The sequence below is a fragment of the Atheta coriaria genome, unplaced genomic scaffold (assembly GCF_025399875.1).
Source record: "Atheta coriaria isolate IRGN ID8LTWV9N9 unplaced genomic scaffold, Caltech_Dcor_3.1 hic_scaffold_14_pilon, whole genome shotgun sequence".
NCBI classification, from domain to species: domain Eukaryota; kingdom Metazoa; phylum Arthropoda; class Insecta; order Coleoptera; family Staphylinidae; genus Dalotia; species Dalotia coriaria.
The window spans coordinates 202,663-230,643 of NW_027045456.1; the positions used below are offsets into that span (position 1 = coordinate 202,663).

The 27,981-nt window shown below is 38.2% G+C and overlaps 1 protein-coding gene across 2 annotated transcripts in view; it reads right to left on the reverse strand.

Moving 5' to 3' along the window:
* The window catches only part of LOC135801971 (protein jagged-1b-like), a 49,009-nt gene that overhangs the window by 12,191 nt on the left and 8,837 nt on the right, over positions 1-27,981 (reverse strand). For both annotated transcript variants that reach the window (XM_065315509.1, XM_065315508.1), the window contains exons 3-5: positions 2,517-2,571; positions 1,041-1,295; positions 517-577 (exon numbers count right to left, since the gene is read on the reverse strand). In XM_065315509.1, the coding sequence (XP_065171581.1) occupies positions 517-577; positions 1,041-1,295; positions 2,517-2,571 (371 nt within the window). The remainder of the gene's footprint in view (positions 1-516; positions 578-1,040; positions 1,296-2,516; positions 2,572-27,981) is intronic.

Consider the following 27,981-nt stretch of genomic DNA (forward strand, 5'->3'; position numbering starts at 1 on the left):
CGATCGTGACTCGATGTATGCCGGCCAGGTTCACCACACAGCCGTCCGGTGTCAGCCATTGGTCGCTGCAAACAAACGGCCCAAACGACCGCCGGACGAAGGCAGCAATTTTTGCTCCTCGATAACAGCGCACAAATCAAATTAAGCGCAATTATTCCTCGACGCGACGCCATATTCAAAAGGAAACGGCGAAACAGTAACAACACGTCACACCACGCACCGAACAACTGCTCTCCCGGCTGCTTTCTTTTCACAGCTTTTTGTGTTTTGTATCGCGGTGGCTGAATAGCTGCAGGTATAATTTACTAGGGTGCGCAATTCCGGCTTTTTATGCTACTATTTCGTAATATTGTCTTACAGAAAACTGTAAATATGCATGCGGTTAATTTTTCTTGTGATACAAAAGACTTTCGACGAAAAAGAAACAAAAAATGCTAAACCCACTTTACATTTTACAATTACCGACATATTGAATATATTTTTAAAAAGATTTTAAGGAAGAAGATGAATACTTACTTGCATTCCCATGGATTGTCGCACTTTCCATGCTCTGAATGGCATCCATCTTTACATTTAGCTGTAACAAAAGAAATAAAAAAAAATATATAATAAATATTTATTGAAAAAAGAAGAAAGCAAAAAAAATTTTTTCAAAAAATTTTATTTTAATTGAATCACGATGTTTTTTAATTATGCGAAAAATTGAACAATGAAAGTCTTAAACTCAGCATCCAAACGTGCTGAGAAAATGGCGTGTTTACAGCCATTTCAACTCGTTGCACCGCCGCTTAATTGTCATTAACCGAACGTCCCTCCTTAGAGAGTTTCCACGTTGTTGTTGAGCTGTTATTTGGCGCTGTTGCACTCGTCGATCACGAAATGCAAAAGCTTAATAAAAGCGCGCAGTTGTTAAGTTAACAGCATGGCGCGCTGCATCACGAGCACATCACGAAAAAGCGATTCTACGAAATTAGCTCGATGCCTCACACACACCGGATAAGTAGTCAAACACGCCATTGTGCGCGATGATGTGAACTTACCCGTCTCGCAATTGTTGCCCTTCCATCCATCGATGCACACCTTGTCGCCGTTTGAATCACACATGTAGTGTCCAAACTTGTCATCTCGCGGGCGGCAGAATTTCGTACACGTTGCATTATAATAATGAGTATTGCACTGTACTCGTACTCGATAAGTCAACCTCGCCTGCCTCCCTTTGAAGTCCAACGTATGCCAATCTGCACTCGGATCGATGATCCCTGAATACGTGGCTTCTTCTATCAGGTTGTTACTCACTATAAACAAACAAGAAACAACGTTTAGAGATAGTTAAATCACAATCATTATTAGAATGGTTTCTGAAGCATCACTTGGAAGCGATTTTTAAAACTGTTTACATTTTCTTTTAAAGTGCGTAGGTTTCGAAAGGTGGCAGAACGCACCACTCGTAAGCATCATCATCATCAACCAGAAGTGCCCGGCAGGAGCACCCAAGTCAAGAGTACATCCTCTCGAGTGAACAGAAGACAAGAAAAGCAACGAGTTGTGTGCTGTAAACACGATGAAGATATGTTTCGAAGCGTTTCAACGATTGTCTCGACTGGTGTCGCAAGCACGTGTGATTTTTACCGTTTACACTGCCTCGGATGGACTGAAATTGACTTGTAAGATGCTGGGGCTGCACCCACGCGCCCATACTCAACAAGAGAATATCCATGTTCTACCACGAAGGCACAATGAAACGGCAATATTCATTCACGTTTAAATTCGCAATAATATGACAAGGTGTTGTTAAAACACAAAAAAAAAATTAAAAATTTTCAAGTTGAAATAAAACAAATCACGGAAATGTAGTTATAACTCCTAATAAATAATGATTTTTCATCCAAGTAGATAATTTGAACGTCTAAACACTTTGTGAATGTACCCACGTGGGCGAAACGTAATCGCATTGTGCACGTCGCAAGAAGCAGGCGAAGAAGAAGTCGTTGCGGACGTCGTAAGTCGAAGATTGTTAACGTTGAAGAAGGCGCGCGCATGTAACACGGTAGCGTACCGCTTCGAGGTCTTTATCAAGCCGGTACAACCAACAGCCAGCACGAGATAAACGAATGATAAACGCTGCGCGAGACACGAGACACTCGCAGGCATTGCGGACGGTAATATATGTTCGGATGAAAATGTGGAGCACGTTTCTCCTAAGGGTGTTCTTCGCTTAATGCGTATTCATTACAAATGCCGCCCATGCTTTGGCACACGCCACGTTGGAAACAAATGAAGGTAGAAATCCAACATCCAACTACCCTTAGTAGCCGCAGGCGAAACGGTACGCGCGCACAGTGTCTCGATTTCAATCTTTATAAACGTTGAGCATGAAGAAGCTGGTAGCTGGCAGCCCCGAGCGGGGAATAAATTTAAATAATCACCCACTCGTTTGCACACCTCATCACATTCATCATGTAATTTAATAAATCAACCTGGTGATTGTTATTTGTGAAATTAAGTAATTCACTAACCTGGATCTGAATAGTTATTGTGGTCCACTGCTTGTAAGATGAGTGTGAAAGATCTCTGTAACATTAAAAGACAAAAAAATTAATATTTCGCAACACACAAAGAAAGACATTGAAAAAAAGTATCGCAGCAACAGGATTTCATAATAATTAAAAATATTACATTTAAAGTGCTTTTAAAATGTTGATTCGCGTGTAGTCATTTTTCGCTCTTAATAAATATAAGGTTTGTCATAATTGTAGATGTTGCAAACTCCATTCTTGTGTCACTGGCGAGCGCAATCAAAGACAATGTATGGAATGACTTTGGATTTTATGTCTTTGTGCTTTTTGCGTTTCAAGAACAAAAAGTCGCGTGGAGTTTAATAGAATAAATTATTATGTACCAGTTAAGTCTCGTCCGTTCGTTGCTTCGAACAATCACAATAATTGCGATTGAGTAATTTGAGCGGTTTGCATAACGCACACGCCCCTATATGCTGCACAAGTTATGAGAGCGTTCTTCATTTGCATTTACATATAAATCAACCGCATGGCCTGGGCTCGAACGACTCTGACATCGACTGGAATCGTTTAGGTTTCAACTTTTTAGTTTCATTTGTTTATGACGCTGTGCAAAACATTTATATATGATTTTTGTACCTGCAGGTTAATATAATTATTAATAATAACTAATTACATTTATGATTTATACATGGGAATAAATTTCATCGCACAATATGACTTACAGCGGAATAAAAAAATATTGGCGATGCTTCCCTGCGCCGGCGGGCATGGGTCGATCGGTCGATATCTTCGGCATTTAATGAAAAGCGCACGCGAAATTCCAACGGTATATTTTTTGTGTGTACACACACGCGGCGCGGTTCCTTGCGAAGCTGGCCCCGCGGATGCCAACTTGCAAATTCGCGCACGTTACCTACGATACCGTTGGCTTTCGGGCGTCCGATTAACATGTATTAATCGAAGCAAGTTAATAACACCTACAGGGCGTTACGCAACCCAAGCAAACTCACTCAATCACACATGCAATACAATACGCTGTTTCATAACACTCTGTTTTATTTAATCGCTTGTAATCGAACGAAATTTCAATTAGCGGTTTTTTATTACGCACACTATGCGCACAGCTTTATACCCACTTGATAATTCAGGACTTCGTGAAGATGGAACAATTTCTACCGGCAGAGTTCACGAGAAAATTAAAACACTCAGAGGCATTGAAGGCGCACTGGAAGGCACTGCAGTTGTTGATGGTCCGATCGGCGGACACGCGCATGCGAAGCGGAATAAGTTCATTTCGTATTTCGCAGACGCGATAACTTTCGGGTATTTTAAATATGAGCGCGCATAAAAATAAAAACAACATTTCATTAAATGCCTTGGTGGTCTCATGCTGCTTTAGCACTCGACGAGTTTAATGCAAGCGTATTGAATTTTTATTCAATTTTATTGATATGATTATTGCACTCGCCAGATTCATCGCAGTTAAAATCTAAATGATTGCTTATTATGCAATTAACTGTATAATCAATTATCGTTGTTGAAATAAGCAATTTTCTGCTTAATTGTGTATTAAATTAATGTCATAAGGAAAGTTTGACAATCAGAAACTGTATTTTAAGTAGATTTCCTTTAAAATACCGAAAAATAAGAGAAACAAACATAGAAATATAAAAATATTCTATTAGCGTATTACAAGCGTGCTATGCAACCCTCTTTACACATTTTGACATCGAACTAGATGACAAACTCGTTATATACTTGATGCGTTGAGACAAAGAAATATGAAACCAATCCATTAGTGTGTTACATGCGTGCTATGCAACCCTCCTTACACATTTTGACATTAAACTGGATGTCAAACTCGTTCACCTACTTGACGAGTTAAAACAAAGTTAAATATATCTACCTAGATTACTATTATTCGTATGTCTGACGAAATATCCTTTGATAATAATCGTGCAATAATATCTTCAGCAGTTCAGCACTCGACGGTATTGTTACATTGTACGCTGAAAGCCAATTACAACTACCGTTTGGTGGCGCGTCCGAGTTGCGCGCCATTATCAAACTATCGACCGGATCGCTCAATCCAAACGCCGCGCGAATTCAATCAGAATTATTGTGTGCTCGCAACGAAAACGCCATTAACTCTGCATTGAACGGCGCGAGGAGCTCGCACGACGTTGTTGGCAATCTGTTATCCTCGCCGCGGTCACCGCTGACTGCTTAATTTTTCATTAAGCCTCGTTAAATGCACACAGCTGAATCCTCATACATTCATATCGTATCTTTTCTTGCTGTTCAAGCTTCACATCAAAAGCAAAAAAGACTGACATGTGTGAAGATGTAAAAAGCTTTGATGAAAATTTCAATTTCGATTAAATCGTCAATGAGTACAAATGATTTACTGCTGTACAAAGTAAGAAAAAAAAAACAGAGTTATATCTGTAGAAATATTTTATGATTTGTTTCTCACCTAATATAAACAAATTAATTACGTTTTTTTGCGCGCACCACGACCAGATTGAAAGCACGCTTTGTTTGTGGACGCGCTGAGCGCTCTCACAGCTCCGCCGGGCTCGAAGAAGCAGCAGAAGAAGAAGAGCGAGCAAAGTGTTAGCACCTGTTGACGGCGGATAGGCCGTTGACCAGCCATTATCATACGCAACTCGTCTTTCCAGTTTCTATTACGCTCGCCACTCCGCCGTGCGGCGTTTATTTCATAGGGAGTGCTGTTTCTTTCGCTGTCCTTGCAGGAGATGCGCCATCGGCCCATCAGCCCATCATCTTCGGTTACGATATTACCCAAATGCGCGCCAGTGGTTTTCTACCACATTTTCGGAAGCACTCTGTACACGCACTGCAGGCTTGCCGTTTTATGACTAAACGAAGAATACGCAGATTTTAATTCAATTAATTAATTGTCATTTTATTATATGACCAGTGTCGTTAAATAAACAAAAAGGCCCTAAGGTAATAAACGACAGTTAACTGCTAACAAATTAATAGATAGATAAATCAATAATTTTAATTTTCACCCTGTTAATTGAGCTGTTAATTGTTTTGTAGGAATGTACAATGCAAACAATTGTCTGTCGCACCGACTGTGAATTATCATCGATTCACTACTTTACACACTTTAAACACTGCTTCCCGGCGCCGATTGCGCATCGAATACAATGCATGTTTGCTCGCGATTGTTCGCAGTGTAATTATCAAAATAATTGCCATTCCTGTGCACTGCGCACTCAAGAAAAGTCTTCATAAACTCGACGTGGCTTCGCAAAACACAAAAAAAAAACAAATGTTTGTGTCTTGCCCTTTTGAATTCAATGCACATTCTATAAATTTATATTCCGCGATGGTCTAGATCCCTAGCAGATCTACGAACGGTACCGAACCTGTGTGTGTCAGGCTGAAAAGAAAGTGCAGCAGGATTCTCAGCGATCGAGGCGTTCGATAAATATGTATATTCAAACGGAGACAATCTTAGCGGTAGAGAGTCATAATTCATAACGTGTATTCACTGTATTCACGTTGGGTTTTTATTTTCGCTGGGCGTTCGCGTTGCATGTGTGACCATATTTAATAAGAGACTGTTCAAGCCGACGACGACGCTGACTGACTCTGTTGGCGAGCAGCGATTTCTATTTGAATTGCGTTCACCGACGACGCGCAGTACGGCCGGCCATTCAATGCGGGGACTTTTAAAAATTCATTAAAATAAAAATTTACTATACACACAGAGCGCGGGTACGGATCGCGGCGATGTGCCGAAAGCACACACGTCGTAAATCGACGCAAACACATTCCGATGGCCTCGCACCTGAGTACACACAATTCACCGCCATGATGGAATGGATGACGTTTGCGGGTTAAAGTGTTTTCGTTTTCTACAAACGTAGAAAATTTAATGATTGTATTTAAGGAGAAATTGCATGAAGTATTGATTGCAAGAGCTTAAAATAAATTTTCATGCAAGTTATGTTTGTTTTGTTTGTTCAAATATTGCAAAATCTGATCATTAAAAGAGTTGATGTGGAAAAGCGTTAAAAATCAAAACCATCGTGTGAATCCTCTTACTTTAACGCTTGATCATCGACTTTTAATTGCAATCTCCGATGGCGCATTACTTTCGATAATACAGTTCGATATTTTGCACATGTACGCAACGACGAAGCGTGATTTTCTGATTTTCGCTCGCTTTCGAATTGCATCAGAATCTTTCACGTCGCGAAGATGAAGAAGACGCTCCTCCATGGGCGCACTCTGCGCAGCGCTCTTAATACGCGTTTAATGACTTTTCACATTAACGACTAATTGAATTGTACGTAGGTACGTACTACCTGCTTCTTCTCAAGCATCTTTCGATACGATTTTTTCCACATTTCCGCAAAACATTTTTACACCGTCTGACAGCTCGATTCATACGATGAGAAGCACTACGCCACGACGCGCAAAAGTCATAAAACAATATTTTACGTATCGGGTGAAAGTGTTCGTGCTGAGTCCGTCGCTCACCACTTACTTAGCAGGAACAGCAGCCTGCAATGCAAACGGCAGGAACAAAGTGCGCACACACTCATTAAATGCGATGCAATAATGCATTTATTAAAAGCCGGCGAATGTCGACACCATGCACAAAAAGATAAAAAAACTTCTTCCGCGTGTTATAACCACGCGTAGAGATTGCGAGCGTTCGTGGAAAGTGATAAAGTGATGAAATTTATTATGCCCAAATTGAGTCATTAGATAAAATCATCGAAACGCGCACAGAATTACATTGTACAGCGTCATCTGGCGTTTATAGAAATTTGACAGCTGCCACTTAAACTTTTCATGTTATTGTTCCACCCATCGAAATCAATAATAATGATCGTACTGATATATTACATTCGTGATTACATTAAAAATCCACGTACCGTTTGTGCCGTGGCCATAAAAATCGCGTAAAAAGAAACTAATATAAATTACACATCATAACAGCATAAATTAATCATTAATAATCAATGAGTGATCAATCATTTCAATCATTTTCGTTTGCGCTTGTTATTGACGTGCGTTGTCCGTGTATCAAGTTTTCTTTCCGCCGCATCGCGATCTTCAATCCGTCTAGCACACAATGTGAGTCTATCATTACGTTCATAAATCAAAAATTACACATGCGCGCCGTGTTTCGACCCATCTAGGCATACGGAACTAGCGCGCACTCGCAAGTTACTAAGCTGAACAAACTCGGATTTGCGTTGATCTGATTGAATGACAAAAGGCGCGACGGCGCATAAATAACGGTAGCGCTTGTAATCTCGGCTCTTCTCATGATCCGCGCGTGATTTGCATTTATATTTAGATTCGTTCATTCGCTTTAATTCGGGGCGTGACTTTTGACTTTATACACACACACAGGAAATTTCTAGGTATTCATCTGAATGGCGAAGAAAAGACACAATTTACCAGTGATATAATAATATAAATTATTTGTGCCGCCCTGTATGATTCATTCATGATGCATGGTCAGTCTGTAAGCTTATGATCTACATTTTATTTGTGCGTGTTGTACTTAAGTCGAGTAGCTGATGCACTTAACCGAGCGTAAAGTGCCCTTGAGGTACTTTGAAATTACAACATCCCGCACGCGCAATAAAACCATGCGCAAAAATGTATTTTTCTACTTTTACGTCTAATCATAATTAAACAGTTGTTGGTAATTAACGTGAAACAATTTCGAGTCGAGTTTAAAAGCATCTTTCACCACAGATGCAAAGAAAGCAAATTGTTGATCGTTTACACAGCGATTACACACCGGCCAGCTATTAACTATTAGCCGCATTAGATTAGAATGTTTTTTCACCGCGCGCTGCGTGTCACGTCAAAGAGCTAATGATAAAATCGCGTTCCGTCTTCGATAAGTATAGAGAAATAAAACGGCGAGTAGGCCAGCAATTAAAAATTAAAAAGCGATTAGCCCAAACACCTTCATTAAATGACTGCGCATATTATTGGAATTGGAATTACAAAGTAAAATGTGTTCAATATTTTCGTCTCATTCTATAAATAAACGCAATAAAAATAAATTTGCAGATTCACCGGCTGTGAATCACAGCTTGCAGAACGTCGATATTCCACACGCAAACGCCATAAACAAAAACTCTTCGTATATTTATTTGATGCAGCCATTAATTAAACAACACGCGATGCGCTTGCAAAAAGTATTATATTGAAATAAATATGAATTTATCGGTGGAAAAATTGAATTCCACGTATTTACAATTCGGTAGCGAGTGTCAATGCGCAAATGGTTGGCAGGCATGCGGTGGATCAAAATAAATAAATTATTGTTTCGATTCGAAACGATGTATTACTCGCTCGGCGTGCGCGCGCCCCGGGTCGGTGTTCATTTGTTCGTGTGTTCATCTTACGACGCCCGCGAGAGCATCTTCCGCAGCATCCGCACACACACTCTCTGATTATTTGTTGCGGCTTGTAATGTGTGCATGTCTACAGATCTTCTCGACGACGTGCACGTCACGCAGAGCGAGCGGCTTTTCATGCCGGACGATAATCGAACCAGATCATTCATTGCGCGCAGCGCGCAATTAATTTAATTTGGTTTGAATGTTTAATAATGCGCTGGCGCCCTGCTAAGTCACATGCAAACAATCATTTGTTTGTTTGTCTTCGGCTAAAAGCATGGATTATATTCATTTGCAGTGCGCTTTTGTTCACTACACACTGTAGGTATATGTATGTAATTTTAAAACACCACAAAGTGAGCTAAACGCAGTTGTGGGTAAAGTTTTTCGTTGTGGTGCGAAGGGAAGGAAAGAAAAAGCCACGGCTGCGCCGCCATCGATGGGAACTCGACGCGACGCGCAACAACATGAGAGAAGAATTTGTGGCTTTCAATATGATGGCGTCAATGTGCCGTGACATTGCTCATACTCTCGATCGATTTCGATCATAATAAACCACTATAAATAACTATCAATAATACTACAAGCAGACGTAGCATGTCGGTGTACAATGGATCTCAAGACGAGCGGAAAACAATCTCAAGTTTTTTTTTAAATGAAAATTTTAAAAATCGCATAACGCACGCAATGTGGAATTTTGAATATATTTTAAAATTTAACATAATATTGCAAGTCACGTCATCTTATTTCATAAGATTTTGCAATCAGATACACACACAGTGTGTTCCATCGGGTCAAAAAATACACTTTTTACCATTCATGACCGTCGGACATTATATTTTACGAGTTTCTTCTGCGCTCACGACCAGTCGACTCATTCTGGTTTCCACTCGTATACGCATATTTACTTGAATGAAATTAATACGTTGCGCCCGACGGGCAATCGAAAATTACAGGTTTGGCCACCATCGATACCGGCTGGGATCGATATCGTATTAAAAAAATGCACACAACCCAAAATAATCATACGTATACAATAAAACATCAAAAATCAGATTTACAATGCAAAAAAAGCAAAAATAAAAAATAAAAACACAGAAAACTGAAAGAAAAGATTGAGTCAGGTTTAGTGGATGAACAGTTAGACACTTTAAGTTATAGACGTGAAAAAAGCTTTTAGCATTAAATGATGTGGAACTATCAGACATTCAGGCGACACTTGCGCGATGAGACGACATTACGTCGCAAAAGTAGCCACAGCGGTCATAAAATACAACTCATTCATTCGTCTTGCTTTTTCTAATCACATAAAATAAATTTTCATAAAATATATTAACAAGGTTTATTATTAACGTGCAAAATAAGTAAGAATCTCCAAGATTCAAGATCCATCTCGCGCCGACAAACAGAGAAAACTAAAATAAATACAAATACCGTTAGTAGTGATATATAGTAATATCCCAACATCATCTAACAGTATAGATACAAGATACGCGAAGGAAAATTGATTATGCAGTAGAATGCGAAGCGTAATAAAGTAAATCAGAGCTCTCGCAAACGAAGCCAACAACTTAGCAAAGTGGAAAGACACAAACTCAGCACGCTGTGCGAAAATAGCATTAGACGTTGATGCAGACAAATGGTCTTCAGGTGCGTTTTGTGCATTCTGTTATTGCGCTATTCCAGTGGCATCATTGAATCGCATGCACGTAGAGCCGTACGAACGCAGAAGGAATACGAATCGATGTTATGTGTGTGGGGATGTGGATAGAGATGACTTTTAAAAGACGAAGAGATGAAAAGCACGTTCCGTCAGTGTATAGCTATAGTTGGAGGTTGTTGTGTGTTGTTATTCCGCCTCTGGGCGCTTTTTATATTAATTTATAAATTATTTCCGCTCGTTTTACAGTTTGTTTCTTTCGAACGCAGTGACTTAAACATGCAAACGCGTAATTGCGACTCATTTCACACTTCTTCACTGCGCTTACGTTTTTTCATTGATAATGTGTTTTTTTTTTGCTTTCACAAGTGATATAATTCAATGTCACAGCGTCGGAGAGTTTTCACACACAGATTAATCGATTTAACGCAGCAATTATTTTTCGATCGCGCACAATCGATCGTTGCGACTACAAATATAAGAAACTTTGTGTTGGGCTGTGTGTATAATCGAAATACGCGAGCGGACAAACATGTTTGAAAAATTAATGGAAATCGTGCCGTCGTGTTATTAGTTCTTTGGAGCGCAAAGTATGCGAAGTGTATCGATAACAATAACGTGGCTAATCGCGTTCGAAGATCAAATTATAATTTTTACAGTAATGGAGGAGGAGGCTGGAGAGGCACAACAATACGTGTGGTGTTGTTTCAAGATTTTTATCAAAATATCTCGAATGTACAGTGTGTTTAAACAGTCAATGAGATAAAAATTTAGCGCAGCGTTTGAGTTTATATTCAAAAAATATTCATATTTTTCAGTGTTTTAACTCGTCATGTTTGAGTTCGGTGCACATAAGTACCGAGTATGAAACAGGTATGAGCCGACAAGGCCACACCGGTAAGTTGAGGCGTCGCAGAGATTTCTCGGGCGCGGTAGCCGCAGAAGTAGCGAGAAACCCTCGGGCTCGGGGCCGATCGCTAGCCGGTGGAAGTTCTCACGCCACATTAATCATCGGAGTTTAAAACTACCATTCAACTACCCAGAGAGCGAAACAGAAAGCTCAAAACAAGAAAAGCTGAAACAACAACACCCAAAACAACAACCAGTAGTACAAGTACAACTACAAGTACAAGAATGACTGGTGATTGACTTAAGTCACTCTTTAGCAGATTTTCTGTAATTTTGTTTCAATTGATAAGCAAGATAAAAGTTTACAGTCACGAAATGGGTCGGGAAATAGAAAGGAAAACCGATTTAATTAACTATCATTATAAACGATGTGCGCTTAAGTCGCTTAACTTACCTTCAACTGAACTTGCTAACTAAAGAGCTCGTTGGTGAAGTAAAGTCGAGTCAGTCTAGTCGGACGCGGATGAAAGACTCCGGTGACTGACTGACTGCCCGCACGTCTCTTGGTTCGGTTACCGTTCTTATTAAAATTATTCTAGCGGAATTTGAATTTATTATCGTCCAGGAAGAACGCACGGTGAGTGCACGCGCTAGGTTCTCGCAAACAAAAATTATATCATATTAAAATGAAGAACCTAAATAATTTAACTTTAGGGACTAGTTATTTTTTTTATATCAAACGCCTTGTATACACAAACCGCGTTATTTTAATCAGATGTAACGATGACTACGAATTTAAGTGCTAATTAAGAGTTTAAAAATGTAAATGAAGCAAACTAATTAAAAATGCAATTTATATGAAAGCACAGCGTACGTCAAGCGCTAGAAACGTTGTGAAAACATTTTAAAATAATTTTAATAAATTAATTTCAGCACAAAATTTATCACAATATAATTTTCTATTAATAAATTGGTGGTTAAATAAAGTAAAGCAAATTTGTTAACAAATCCATCATCAATTATTAAACACACACACATGTTGATGCAACGCCGGTGCGCCGCAGAAGATAATTACCGCATCTGTATCGGCATCGCGGGCCGCGAGTGCGTTTTGATTGCAATTACGATAATAAGCAAATTACATAATTGAGCGTTTACGCGCTGCTCACATGCGTGTGCGCACACATAAAACGCACGTACGAGACGACGCATACACGTCGACGACGGCGTCGAGATGTTAATCATAATAACTAGTGTTGCTTCCACATCTACATCAAAGTCTCTCTCCAAGGTGTGAGTCGAGATACAAGAATTAAACTCAAACAAGAAATCATATTCGTTTCACTTTTATATCACGTCACAGAAAAAAAGGCTACACAGATAAAGAAGTGTATAACACTAAAACTAGTTTCTTTCATATTTTAATGTGATTATTAAAGGAAATAAAAATTGTATTTTATTAAGAAGATGTCTACTGGTGTGAAGAGAGCAAGCAAGGAGGTACAAATACACAACAGAACACAAAGACGCGCTTGTCTTTTCTTTTAGTAGTTTGGTGCTTCAATAGGAGCACCTGGAGAACGAAGCTGATGGATCGTGAAGGAAAACCGCCATGTTTTAACAGCTCCACATAATTACTCGTACTTGCTACAACTGCGAGTGCAATACAACAAAGGATAACTCAAGAAAATAAACAAGAAGAGCAAAAAAATAAAAAAATGCAAAAAAAATTTTAAAAAACTACTGATGATTGTCTAAATCTATTATCTTAATAAGTATTTCGTGACCTTAACTCCTAGACCATTATTAAGACATCAATTGAACATTGAACATAACCTCGAAAATATTTTACTCCAGAGATTAAACCAGATTAGTCCGAATGAAATATCATTATATTGTTTTGACGATTGGAATCTCGCATTTCAAAGTCAAAACTCAAGTCAAATCTCAACCAAAACATAACCTAACCTCATACATTGAAAATCATAGGTTATGCAGTCGATACATCTTCACAATGCGTAAAAATGTTCTATTAGATCTAAGTAACTTATGTGTATGCCTTGGCATGTCGAAAGTCGTAAGCTATATTGACTCGCATGCTATGGCAAGGTATGATACGATGGTATGATAGCTGTGATGTGTGGTTAGACGGCGCAGGTAACGAAAAGTAACGCGAACCGAGCCCCGCTGAAGAGGTAACGTTATGGGCGTTCGCGTTCGTTTGCTGTGTACGCAATTTGTCCGCGTGGAACTTCGTCTTCCATGTTCCGCTCGATCGTTATTTATTTATAATGAAATACCGACGGGAAATTATAGTGTACCAACCGGTAGGCACGGAATATACCGACTATGATCACGACGACGAGGCGTTTTATTTTCTCGGGCTTATGAGTGACTTAAGGGGATATCTTACTGTACATATCTTACTTACTGGTAATATTGTCGAAATATACCTAGTTGATATTACTTTTAAAAACAACAAAAAAGCAAAAAAATCTTTTTTAATTTTTTTTTCAAATTTTTAAAGTAAATTCATTAGCAAATCTGTGTATTAATTAATCTCCTGATACGCACTGATAAGTAAAACGTAATACCGAAGAACGTGGCTTCTGCATTAAATTAGTATTAATTAAACAGTCCCTTTAGCGACATTTATAAATTCACTTTTAACTTGTCGGTTGATTTTTTCTCTTCTCGTTGTTTTATTTTCTTTTGTTTTTGTTTTGCGTATAACCAAAGTCTACAGCCGCAGTCAAGAAGAGTCCTCTTGTCCTCTTATTAGATATACAATCTCGAATATTGTCACACTCATAAAGATTCCATTAATGACGACATTGCGGAGCGGACGCACGACGCACACGAGCAAAGAGGAGCATCATGGACACCACCGCCGAAGAGAAGGCGCATCACGTCGGCGCAACAACATTAATTACTTAATCTATCTTCGAGATAATATCCCCGCCATGGGACATCCAAACTCTCTCATACTTCAACAGGATTCAGCACGCAGATTGCTTTTTTTCCTGCGCGTTTTTTTTCTTTTAAAATAAAAAATTTAAAAATTCAAAATAAAATTTTAAAAATTTACGCTAATATTGTGCAATACTAGATTATTTTTTTCTGTAATTCATTGAGGAATTGCGCGGATTTAAACAAGTTTTAACGACCGATACGTTTCCGAATCGTTGATGAATAATTCATGACGCAGGGGATTCTCGGAAGAATCTGGTTTCACTGAACTCGCCGATGGCACCGTTCAAAAACAGTTCTTACTACGCCACTTAATTCGATGTGTTACATCAAGCATGCACGAAATATCTAACTGAATGTGACACAAATCGATTCATATCAATTAATATTCAAAAATGCCGAAACTTACAAATTCTGAAGTGAATAAAACTTCTATGCATTTGAGCACGACTTCCTTTTAAAAACGCGCTGTTAATTAAAAACTAAATATACATACGAAATGTGTTGCTGCGTTACCTTGTACGAATAAATTTGATTTATTATATGCGTGTGACTCACCTGAAACAAAAAAGAAGAAGATAAAAATTGATATTCGCCATAAAATTAGATTTACAATGCTATTCTAGTTTTTTTCGTGCGCTGCGACTAAATTAAATGCGAGCGTATTTAATATGCAAAAGTAAAATAATAAACATCGCTACAAAGCTTCATAAAAATGGTTTCACACATAAGTTAACCGTGAAATTTATTAGGAATGCGTTCAGTTGAAATTTTTTGACAAGTAAAGAGGAAATAAAATTACCAATTCCAAGAATTCCGGCACATTCCCAAAATTATAGTTTATATTTTCATGACATTCATTGATGCTCGCATTGTAAGCGAATAAGGCAAAAAAATGAACTAATTTGTCGTCGATTTATTTTCAATTACATCGCGTTTGCGCGCATGTAAACTACGATTATTCGCATTAACGTACATTATCCTATTGTAATGCGGTGTGACATTGCCGCTCATCGAAAGCTTCGTGAAATTTTTTCCGTCATTTTTCACGCCGGCAGCGCGTTTTTTCTGCCGGTTTTTGAGGCGCTAGAAATGCTCTATTATCCTCGGCGAGCGCTAGCACTTAGTCGGCTAATCAGTCGATGTTATGCTAGGATTTCTTGCGCGATGTATACCGTGGTTCAAGGCATTCGTTCGAGTAAGAAGAAATTAAACGGTGCTTTTGTGATTTTCACGGTTTGAATTTTCAATGCAGTCAATGCAGTCAATATCATTGAAAATTTTAAATGAGTGTTTATCTACAGCGCCCACTGGTGATTTTCTGAGGATAATCACATTCCTATACTTTTAGCACCTGCTAAACACAAATTTTAATTAAAAAACAGAAAATTTATGTTTTTAAACTCTTAAAAATTACTTATTTAACTAGTTTCTAAGTCAAAATTATTGTGATTATATTGTACCTACTTCTAGTGCTTTGTAAATGTCAACTGTCAAGCGCCATGAAAGCCAAACACAAAAACGCTGAATATATCGTGGGATAATAACGAAAAATTGTGCCTTTTTCATTCGGCATTCCGCGCACGACGAGTCGCGCGCCGCGCGCTTCGCATAGTATAACAAATAAATTAAATGCACATGCACACATTGAAAGTACGCTTTACATATGCAGGTGCCTACGCGCCATGTACGTCTTCTTCTTTTCGCCGTATCGTCGCTACCGAATCGGAATAACAATACATTTTCGTTGCTTTAGATGTTGGCTGCGCTTGTTGATGGACTCACCAGCGACAAGTGAACTTTTACGACTTATCTACATGCAATACATTTGTATTTCAATTTGAATAAATAAGAGAAGAAAAATTACATAAATATTTAATCTAATTATGGAAATCAGCAGCGTGGAAATTAAAACGGAATTTCAATTAGGAGCAAATGTTGTAATTACTGCGTAATGCATGCAAATCACCAGCAAACGTGACAGTCGGTGGTAAATGAGTGCAATTTCTATTCAAATAGGAAAACATATAACTAATTATTAGTAGAGGAGTGTTGACACGGAAATTTAGTTTTTTTCGAGTTCAAAATGACAATAAAACGATATTTATCTTGAATATTTTTTAAAAAAGCTATCAAATTATTTGATCAGGTCATTACCTCATTACCCAGTACCTAACTGAGCGATTCCGTATTTATTTAACATTAATTACGCACAATAAACATCTGCAAAGCGACACACACACAAAAAGACCGAAACTGGAATCGATTATATTATTTTATTAATTTACTAGCCATTTATTGTGCGTTTCGGCAGTGCTTCGGTTAGGTAAATTACTAACCGTTAACGACGACACGGCCAACAAGGCAACAATGAGTCAATGAGCAAATATAAAAGGCGCTGATGATCATGAAGCGCGCCCGATGAAGATCATAAACCATAAAAATGTCTTGTACGAGCAGTGCGTTGGACGAGCCAGCGAACAATTTTACGATTTGCTTGAAGAATGAATGCGTCTTTTTGTGTGGAATTTTCTCTTTTAGCGTTTGCCATATGAGCACTGGGACAAGCTGTTAACAACGCAGCAGAAATTAACGACGCCACTCATAAAATCCACACTGAGAAAACTGAGAATGGAAAAATGCCAGCAGGGAAAAAATGTGGAACTTTTATGCGCGCATCAGGATCATATATATCTACTACATATTTGTATAGTGCTCTGCAAAACCAATAAATCACATATCGCTTGCCGATTTTAGGTCAGATCAATGATAGAAACCATTTATGGATGAGCTTTTTACAACAAATAAAGAAACATGCTGTAAACATGTTTGTGTTTATTCATAAACTGTTTCTTTGCTCGCCTGCAACAAAATGGTAAGCGCCATTTCCATATAGGTTATGTCTCCTTATGGTACTCAGTCCGGAACAGTGCAAGGCGTCTATACACAGCGTTTTCGCGTGGAAATATGATCAAAATGTTGTACAGAACGCATTAATTGCAAATTAACATGGAAATTGCCTGTTCACGTTCGCGCGCGTCCCGAGAATAGCAAAGCAGCGTAAAGGTTGTGATTTAATTGCTTGTTCCGATCCAATATGTCAGCAATGCGCATCGTCGGCCGGTCTAACGAGATAACGAGAAACGAAACGACCGGCGGGGAACGTGCAGAAATGCAAAAAAGTGCCACAGCGACGTGCAAATCGAGGATAAACATGCTCCCATGCAAAATTAAATTAATTAAACCGTACACAATTGGGCAAAACACGCGTAATGACGGCAATTCGTAAAATACAAGTGATTTGTACCTGTTACAAGTGGCGCCATCTACGATCTAATAGCCTACAAGTAAGTTTTAATTGCTACAATAAGTTATTACGTGCCACGGGACATAAATAAACATTTTGTGCTTATCTAATTGAATATACAGATTGAAAGTGATCGGGAAAAAATGCGCGCAACAATTAAAACCGAAGCTTTGCATAATAAACTCGGTCGCGGGCGCGTTCGCGTCGCATCGCGCGTCCGGTGGTGATTATTCTCAACCTAGACAACATTCCAGCTTGTCTTTCACCGGCCTCTTCTTCGCTTTGTGCGCGCACTCGACTCCCTGAGTCTCCAGCCTCAACTTCAACCTCAACCGCATATCTTCGAATTGTGCGCTTGGTCGCGGGCCGCGAGATAAAAATCAAACTGGTCGTCCCAGAGCAGTCGATGAGCGGCGAAGGTATTTTAATTAAAAAGTATGCGTTTCGGATTTGGAGGCACAGGCACGAAGGGACAGCGCGCCACCAAAAATATTCGGGGCAGCCATTAGTTTTTCGATGGAATCGAAATTTAAGCGACATATGAGGACATTAAATCGCGCGGTGCGCTAACGAAGGCGAAATTACAACAACAAAGCGCGCTGCGATTGAGAATTAAACGGCGACGGGCAAAATGGCAGCAGCGCAGAGAGAATGCGCACGCGTGTTTGAGGTTAGAGTGCGATGCACAGAAGTGAGCGCAGAAAGTTGGTTTGGTTGTGTTGGTTCACCACCCGTCGGCATTCGGGTGGTGTGTGCGGTGCGCGCTGTGTTGCAGACTCATCGGTTCCCATCCAATTAAACCAACTGATATTTTAGTTTATTATTGCTTGACTCGTCTAAAATCCTACAGCTTGTTGCATCAAAATCATCGACATAAACAATATCAACAATATTATACACCAAAACTTAATTTTTAAACATTTTATGTAGAAAAATTAAATTTTATACAAAATAATCATAAAAATAGGTTATGTTTATACATAACCTGTTTTACAATTGACATATTCGTCCTGTATACGATTGCGGTTGTTCATACGTTTAATGGAAAGCGATTTTATGCGCTTTCGGTTTTAAGAGCTTTAAATGTTCAACCGCAAGTCATGTGAGGCAATTTTTACACTTTTTGCATACTCGCGTCGACTTCTTGCGGTGCGCGCATAAAATCACTTCATTTAACGCCGAACGCCATGGCAATAACCGCAGCGTTTATTAACAATTATTTATCACCGTCAATAAAACGTAATAATATTTATTTTCGTATAATCTTATTGATATTGCACCGTCTTAATAAGAATATTTATGCATCGGCTCGATAACATTATAATTATAATGTTATCTAATTGGATGCAATACAATTGATAAAAGATTGTGCTGCGGCATTGTGGCAGCGCGCATTGTGAAAATTATAATCTCATAATCGACGTGTAATATAATAATCGACATCGGCGAGACGGTGTGCGTCCGACGGCGCGATAATATAATAATATATTCATGATGAATGTGTTGAATATGGCGAAGAGTCTTAATCATCTTTTTCACGGCGATAATTATTAAGTCAGCGGCGACGAGATTGAACGCAGCCGACAGGTTCGATTGTTACATTTTTGTTTTGCTTTTTTGCATCCCGATATATCGCGATATATCTCAATACAGCCATGCGAGGATGTCTTGAGATGAAAAAGAAGCCGTCAACAAAGAGGCACGACAAGGAAAGTTACATAACAAACGCTCGAAAACTCTATCAAGGATAACAAAAGGCGACGCTCAAATGCAATATCTACAGGGTGGTTGTTGTAGGTATCCGATGGAAAAACCGAACGAAAAAAATCGATGATACTTTTTGTTCTGGCGGCGCTGATTGGTCGAAAGGTAAATGAGTAAATTGCCATTACATGCAAGCGTGGTCGCGATCGATCTCTTCGGTTATATTCCCCTGCGTTCGCTCTCTGCCCTTGTCGTAATCTCTTTCGTGTGATCTTTTCACAACAACAAAGTCTCATCTCGAAGCGAATGGAGTATTTTCGATCGGGCCGATCGATCGTTCTCGGCCGCGCGAGATGACGATGACGCCACGAATGCACGTCGCACATAAAACAGTGACAAGAAAGATTCGAAAATATATATAACGCGCGTTGATTTTTACCACCCGGCCGTGGGGCGCTTATCGCGATCGAAATTTGGGCGATCATCGTCTCGGAGTTTATTTAGTTTTAAATACGTGAAACAAAGGCGTCTTTTATGAGCCGTACAAACATACAAAAACATTTTAAATCACCATGGCAACGCTTAATAAATGATGACATGAACAAATTGCCTGGTGTAGATGTTAATTGTCGAATATCTGCATTAAAAAAAAACGTGACACGCTAAACTGACGCGAGTACCAAAATAGGTAATGTTGCTGCGCATGCCAATTATGCTCGCGCCGCAGAGCGAGAAAAGTCGTCCGATGTGCACAGCGACAAAATTTGAAAGTAGCACGTGAGAGATTGAAATCAAATAGCATCCAGTATCGAAATAAATAAATGTGCAAACAAATTCAATTTCGTTTGCAATACACACCACAATGCATTATAAACAACAGTGCACGATTTTATTTTGCTGCAAATTTGATCCATTAATCGAAATTTCAAGTTGATTTCAATCGTAAACTGAAAGTTGTAATTTCGCGTGGTGTGGTCTGTGATCGGCATTTGAGTAGACTGAATAGATGTATGTAATACGATGGAAAATCGTGCGCAACTTTTCGTGTTTTCACGTTTTTCGCGGCGTTGATGCCTGCCGTTTTCTTCTAATTATCCGCTTTTTGTTTTTGGCGAGCGCACGTCGAACATGATCGCGTTTAATTAACAAACTTATGTTAAATGGAAATCGATGTTTTTTCCTTTTGCGGAACGCCATGTTGAGCAACAATTTACGATCTAATTTGATGTTTACATGACATCAACGATCCCCGTGATCTCAACTTTTGTTGTCATAGTTCAGCACTTATACCGCAAGTCAAAGCATGCGATTTTTGATTTTATGTTTTCATTAGCCTAAAAACTCAAAGAATAAAAATGTATATTTTGGTCTCGTGCTAGGGTGATATGGTGATACTAGTGATACTTAAGGCTTCGGGCGCTTGGTGGAACGAAATACTTCTTCAAAGGTGATATAAATTACAATTCCGCCGACTGTAACTTTATACCGAACACGGGCGACACTCGATATATACGCGCGCGACCAACAAAACGCACAGACCAGACAAACTTCTTGTGCGTTTGTCTCCGTACGAATACTGGAGACCTTTAGAGGTATTCAACTTTCAACCTGCAGAATACAGGATCTTGTGAAACGCGCCGCTTTTACACCGCAAGCCGTAATTATGAAAAATTTTCATTTGCATTTATCAACGATTTGAATTCGAAGCGGTGTATAATTCCAGGTTCACCAGTCTTTTATTTCCTTTTTCTGGCTCGGTGCACGAAGGAAGAGTTTGGATGTTCGAATGGTCGAAAGTAACATTAGAAAAGCATCAAATTGAAAATTATAGAGCGAGCCAGCGGAGATGTATCCGAAACGTGAGCATTTTCGTCGACGAAATAGACGAGCGCATTTCACATTTGGTAGTCTTTAATTAATAGGCAGAGTCAACATTTTCCAAAGTCTCGTGCGAGGTTGTACATAAGTTAAACACAGTCATTCCGAGATTTGTGTGCAAGTGCAAGTCGTGTTTCGTTCTCTTGCATGCATACAGTGTGTTTTAACAGAAAACAAAAAAATTACAAATAAAACTTGTTGTGTTATAGTCTTATATTGGAGTTGCCGTATACACATCGAACACAACAACACTTCTAAAGCTTTTAAGCTTAAAAATCATATTTTAAATAATTATGTTTGTTAAAATTTCTATCTACATGATTTTATAGTTTTATCACGTTGTTTGCATCATGTTTTCCTCATTATTTCTAACCCGATGGTTCGATGTGAAGCAAATCGCAAATTGTTATTGAATATTTGAAATATTTCACACAATTTACCGCCAGCAAATTGTTTATAGTAGGTATGCTGTGCATACACAACGGATAATGCCCATAATTTTCGCTGATTTAGATAAGAGATACGAAAATTTCTGATACTTGAAGCATTTTAAGGTCACATTTAATATAATCAATGTCAAATGTTTGAAATTCTATGATCCTACAAGCACAAAACTGAAATTTGTTTTTAATTCCCGCGCGACTGTCGTAAACCGAAAAGAATTTGTTTAATTAGTGTGAGGCTTTTAAACCTATATGCAAATTTAACAAGTTGTCAATGAAAAAACACTAATATAGACCGTGTAAATGGAACCAATCCTCAAGTTAATATTTATAATTAAGCAATTAATTCGTGGTGATACGCCCAACCGAAATATTTTAATGAAATAACATTAAAATTTTTAAATGCTGAATTAGTTTTTCGATAGAAACTAATTCACAAAATGTGAAAATGCAAATGTTCTATTATCGAAATGTCACGAATGTATTTTAATAATATGTTAATATTGATAATGGTCGAAATATTAATTAGAAAGCGATGCAATAGTAATATTTAAATTTTTATTTTCACACTGCAATGGCTGAAAATATCGACGCAAAATTTACATGGACTTTTTTATATTTTATTTTTACATTCCAGTCTTGCAGCGCCAATTAAAAACTTTTCAATCTTTTTGTATAGCCGGTTAAAACCATATATCGTTTGACGATAGGACGAACGATTCATTAACGCGTTTTGTTTGGCACATAATACACTAAAATATACAGTGTGTTCAAAGTAATAACAAAAATTAAAAATTTTATTCAAAAGTTTTGTTTTCTTTAAAATTAAAACCCAAGATAATGTGTGAATTTTGAAACAATTTTTACTTTTTAAATTTTTAATTTCTATAAAATAACTAGTATAAAACCAGTGCATACTTGTACGGCTCGACATAATACACGACCTTCAAAAGAGGCAGAAGGAAGATGAAAGAACGTATCGGATGCAAGTAAGTAACGAGTGTGAGTCGGCGGCGATTAATTTTCAACGTCCTTTTGTGTCTTGCGCGCGTCCATGAAAATAAAAACGTTTTACAAATCATGCGAAGACAAAAACCAAAAAAAGCGCAATCCCCGATGACACATTCCCACTTTATTTCTTCCACATCGGCCCGTAGGATTCAAAAATTGTCGTTCTGTAACTTTAAAAAACGATTATCGCATTCTATCGATAACTCTCGGTCTGCTTGTTATTTTCGTCCAATTAATTTTAATATAATTGACTTTTCAGCCAGCGACGGGTTTCAGTTTGGTTCATTTCCAGATTTTTTTGTAGCGCTCAAATTTGACTGCACTCGCGAGAGAGGGTTGCGAGGTTTCGGAGCGCGACGAATGGTTTGAATATTTGAGCCGCGCAGTTCTAATTAAAAGAGCGCACCGCAGTCACAAACCGAGAAAATGTAATAACGAAGCCGAAACAGTTTTACACAAGGATTTAAGACGTTTCAACGGTGGAACAAAAACGCAAGCGGAAAAAAAACAACGAAAATTTCTCGATGCGCCATCGATACGTTGTCGACCGAAATGCGCACTAATTAATGACGTCATGTCCGGCATATTTGTTCTTCGTTGTATACAAATAATAAACTCAGAAGGTAATTAAACGATATTAATTAGGACATTTCACATCAAGCAATACAAGTCAATTTAAAACTATAGTGCTTTTGTTGTAGAATTTTTGTTGTTTTTTGCATTTTGCATTTAATTTTCATAACAAAAAGTAGCCCATGTTTTATCCTGATAAATAATCTATAATATTGGAAAGTTTCATTCAATTTAGTTGAGTAGTTTTTGAGTTATCGAGTAACAAACATACATTTATCCATAAATATGTAAATTTTGACTTCATACGACGTATAAATAAATAGTATGATAGTAATTCTCTGTCTTATTAATCCCTTATTAGTTCCATCAAAAATATTAATTGCACAGAGTTGAAAATCCGTAATGAATCCCGTAAATTCATCTTTTCCTCCACCAACACGATTTATTACAATTATTACCACACCGTCCACAGTAAATTACAATAATCAACAAAATCCGCATCGCAGCGCGTATTAAATCATATTCGAAACAGATTGCCTTGTAGATTAAAAGCTAAAAATGAAAAAAATACGCGTTTATATCGGTTCAGTGGGTTATTAGTTAATTTCACCATTAATTCTAATTAATAACATAAATCTTCGGGCGCTGTCCGCGCTCGACGTGCGCACTGGCTCTCGAACTCGCTGCGGTCCCGGTGATGCACCGTGCACTTATTAGTTGGTTAATATTTATTAGCCCGTGGTGTTGCGTAGTGCGTCGCGTACATGCGAATGAATGTCTAATTAGTGTACTCGACAGCGGTCTGCTCGCCCGCTCGTGCTCTCTGGAACGAGATGAGTAATTAAACTTCTTCGGCGCGATGGGACAGGACACACTTGGTGACCCGGCGCGTGCATTTTTCTATTGTTTTGACCTTTAATCTTTCGAAGGAGCAGTCATACGGGGCAGATGTAAGGCGAAATGAAAATTTACTTTGTCAGCGTCTTCTAATCACTAATATAATTATTATATGCGTCACGAGAATATCATAATTATCAAAATATTTATTATTATGTGAAATGTTATAAAAACCATTTGATTTTTGACAAATCAAACTAATTGTTTGCTGACGAAATAAACAAAAAAAAATCTTTAAAAAATATTTTTTCCATAAATTTGTTTAATTTTTTCTTGTAAAATTGTCCAAAATAAATTAGGTATTTGTTAATTTTATTATCTATTTATCAACAAAAACAAAGAAAAATTAACTAAATTGTCTTCTAAATGTTTAAACAGAAAATTTCCTTTTGAAAACCTCTAATTTTCTAATTTTTACTCATCTAAAACTCAATTTATCCAATTTCAATTAAGATAAATTGAATTTCCCTACCGCACGATTTCTAACCACCTAATTAAAAAGCTAAATTTCTTCTCAGCGTTTGTTTGCACAAACAACTCGAATGCAATTACGCGATTTACGTTCATATTAACACAAATTTGTTAACTTAACACCGACAACTAATTTCTATTTTGTCTACATCCAGAGAGTGCGCAGTCAGTAGTATTGGAAAGTTTTTATTTTCATTGCAAATTTTATAGCCAATTGAAACGAACCGAAAGGAAATAAAACGAATACGTTCAGTGCACACATCAAATTGATTGGATTTTCTCTTAAAAATAAAGAGCTAAAGCCCAAGATAATCGCACACGTACGCGGTGAACGCAATTGAATTAATTATCAATTAACCGTATTATAATATTGACCTCGGCGCGATCGATAGAAAACGCATACCTGAGCTACACATTAGATGTGGATTACGGCACCGCGAGCTGGTCGGACAAGGAAAGGTGGTTCTCATGCATGCCAAGCATGGCGTCTTTCTTTCGTATGCAGACTTGTTGTAGTACGTGCAGTATGCTATCACCAGTGTATGCCCGCGTTAACTCAACCCGTCCGGAATGATGTCGCCGACAATCTCCGCTTATATGGAAGCGCGTAATGCACCTGAGCGTGCGGAATGCGCGCGCCGCAAATTTTCGCAATTCGGTTTTCCAATCATCTAAATATCCGTAACGAGCGCGAAAACCGACGAAATCAATGCTGTACCATAGATACAACTAAATTTAAGACGCTGTAAACTCTTCGTAATTTAGTGTTTACAAAACAATTAAGTTTCGGTACTAAACAGAGCAAGACCATCGTGAAATCCTACTACAATCTCAAAGGTTGATTGAAGCACTTCGCAAAGTCGGGTTCGTTTTAATCACCATCGTCGGAAAACATCATTTTCGTTTCGTTACGTTTCGTCAAACTCAGTAATTCGGTAATTAACTGCAGCGGAGAGTGTTTTTTGTCGGGTGCGAAAGGATCCTTAAGGACCTAGTTCAACATGGCCGCTAATTACGCAGAAATTGCGTGGAGAAAACGAGAAGGTAAAATTTTACAGAGGAATAACGAGGAATGCAAATACGCCGATCGGTGAACACATGAGCCAGCTTAGATGTAACCGAAAAGGTTATTATAATAATAACGCCGATAATGCGTCGGCGCGAATGGTTCAATCTCGGTGCCTGGCTGGGGTGTGGGTATGTGCGCGCACGAAGCACGGTTCGTAAATTAAGAGATATGCAAAAAAGCATTTAAGCTTTTAATGTTTTCTCATTAGTTTTATAGGCGAGCGGGCGCGTTAAACTCCGCAGAAATACTACGGGAATGCTGCCTGACCACCACAAATTGACCAAACCCTTTAGACCTATGTCTAAACCTGTTAAATATGAATTTTTAAAAGTCCCTCCAGTGGGAACAATAGCAACAATAAACAAGCAGCTATTTTCTCCATAAAATATTTGTGTTTGTAGTAAAAACAAAAATTTATCAAATCTTTAAGTTAAGTTTAAGCGCGACTTAAGTGGACAATTTATTAGCAAATTTATTAGTTACTAAGCCGTGTAAAACAACGTCGCTTTCATAAATGCATTAGCCATACGATTGGGAAGACCTCAGCATAACTAATTCCTGACTATGCGATAACCGTTATAGAATTTTTGTATAATTTTCAATTACTGACTGTGTTTTTTTTCTTCTTTTCCTTCCTATATTCGCTATCCACAAATGTTTCTTCATTTCCTCTACTTCAAAAGAATCAATGACACTGTCACACTGGCATGCCTACAAGACAGCTGAATAATTGTCGACGGATTCGAAATGCAAATTTCAAATTCATCAAATTAGGAGAGGAAAAAACAAGTGTCACGGCGTGTAAAGCAACAATTTGTCATTAGAAATTTTATCTCTTCGCATGGCGCGCGCGGATATCGGCGCGTCAATCGCATCCGTATTCAAACATCACAAGCGCTTCAATCTCTAAACTAACACATAACATAACACAGCACACAACACTGAAATTGCGTGTGGTGGACGCGAGTTCAAATCAACTTGATTGATTGCTCGTGTGCTCGAGCAAAAAAAACTTCTAATTCATTTTGACTGGCGTCCTTCCACGAAAACAACGTATTAAACTGTTTAAACAACCAAAACGACCAATTTGAGTGTACCTAGGTACGTGTGCACGTAAAGTGACATAAAATGAGATGTAAATTTGTAAAAGAAGTGAATAATAAAAATGTCTCTCCAGCCTGACGCATTGTTCATTTCGGCGCAGTTCAAAAGTGTCCGCTTTCTTTTCACGTCTGTGGATGGGACAGGAATGAAAAATGATTTTTGATGAGGTTCATAAACCTCCAGCGACGTTTATAGAGTTTCTCAAAAATTCTCAAAAAAAGTTAATTCCGCGTGATGTACGCGGTTGACGAAAAATAACAATAAATTAACGCCAAACAAGACAATTTAACGGCGGAAGATAAAACAACATTTTTCATCAAATAAAAGACTGTTAAAATTAATTTGACATGCGCCAGAGCAGTTGGCAGGCAGGAAATAAAAAAGAGCACTAATTAAAAACAACAATTTTATGCAAATTTATCGCCAATGACGCGTTTTAATTACCGGGACCATCGTTTGCGGCTTCACACCACGTTATTCTGTCCGCAGACCAAAAGATGAATATTCGATTATTAATTTACTCATAAATTTAGTTGCGGTGCGTATGTACAGCCGTGACTAATTGCGATTTTACGTGTCGTTATTTAAGTGACAGGTGGTTTAATAATATTTAATTACTTTTTCCAAAATCGGTTTTGCGCTCCAAAATGTACAATAGATTAACAATTAACGTAACTTTGCGGGGAATAATAAATATTTATAATTCAGTTTCTTAAATTCCCTTTCAATTCGGTTTCTATGTGCTCAGCTTTCGATGCAAATATGCACGCATGCATAATGCATGAGAAAATCAGCTGAAACACCGAGCAATATGCGATGGAAAGTAATGCAAAAAGCGCATGCCGCGAAAAGTACGCACCGAAAAGCAATAAACACGTTGTAATAATAAGTGCGGTGAGTGTGGGGGCACGCACTCAACTTATATTCGGAGAGTAAGCAGGATTCACTCGATGCGATCTTGTAATTAACAAGAGAGCAATTAATTCACGGCGCCGCTTAACGAACTGACAACTTGTTTCTTACCACTCGGAATAAATAAAATCGGAGAGGAGATATTATTACGATTATGAAGTATTGAAGAAAATGTCAATGTTAGATTCGTCTGTCACACAA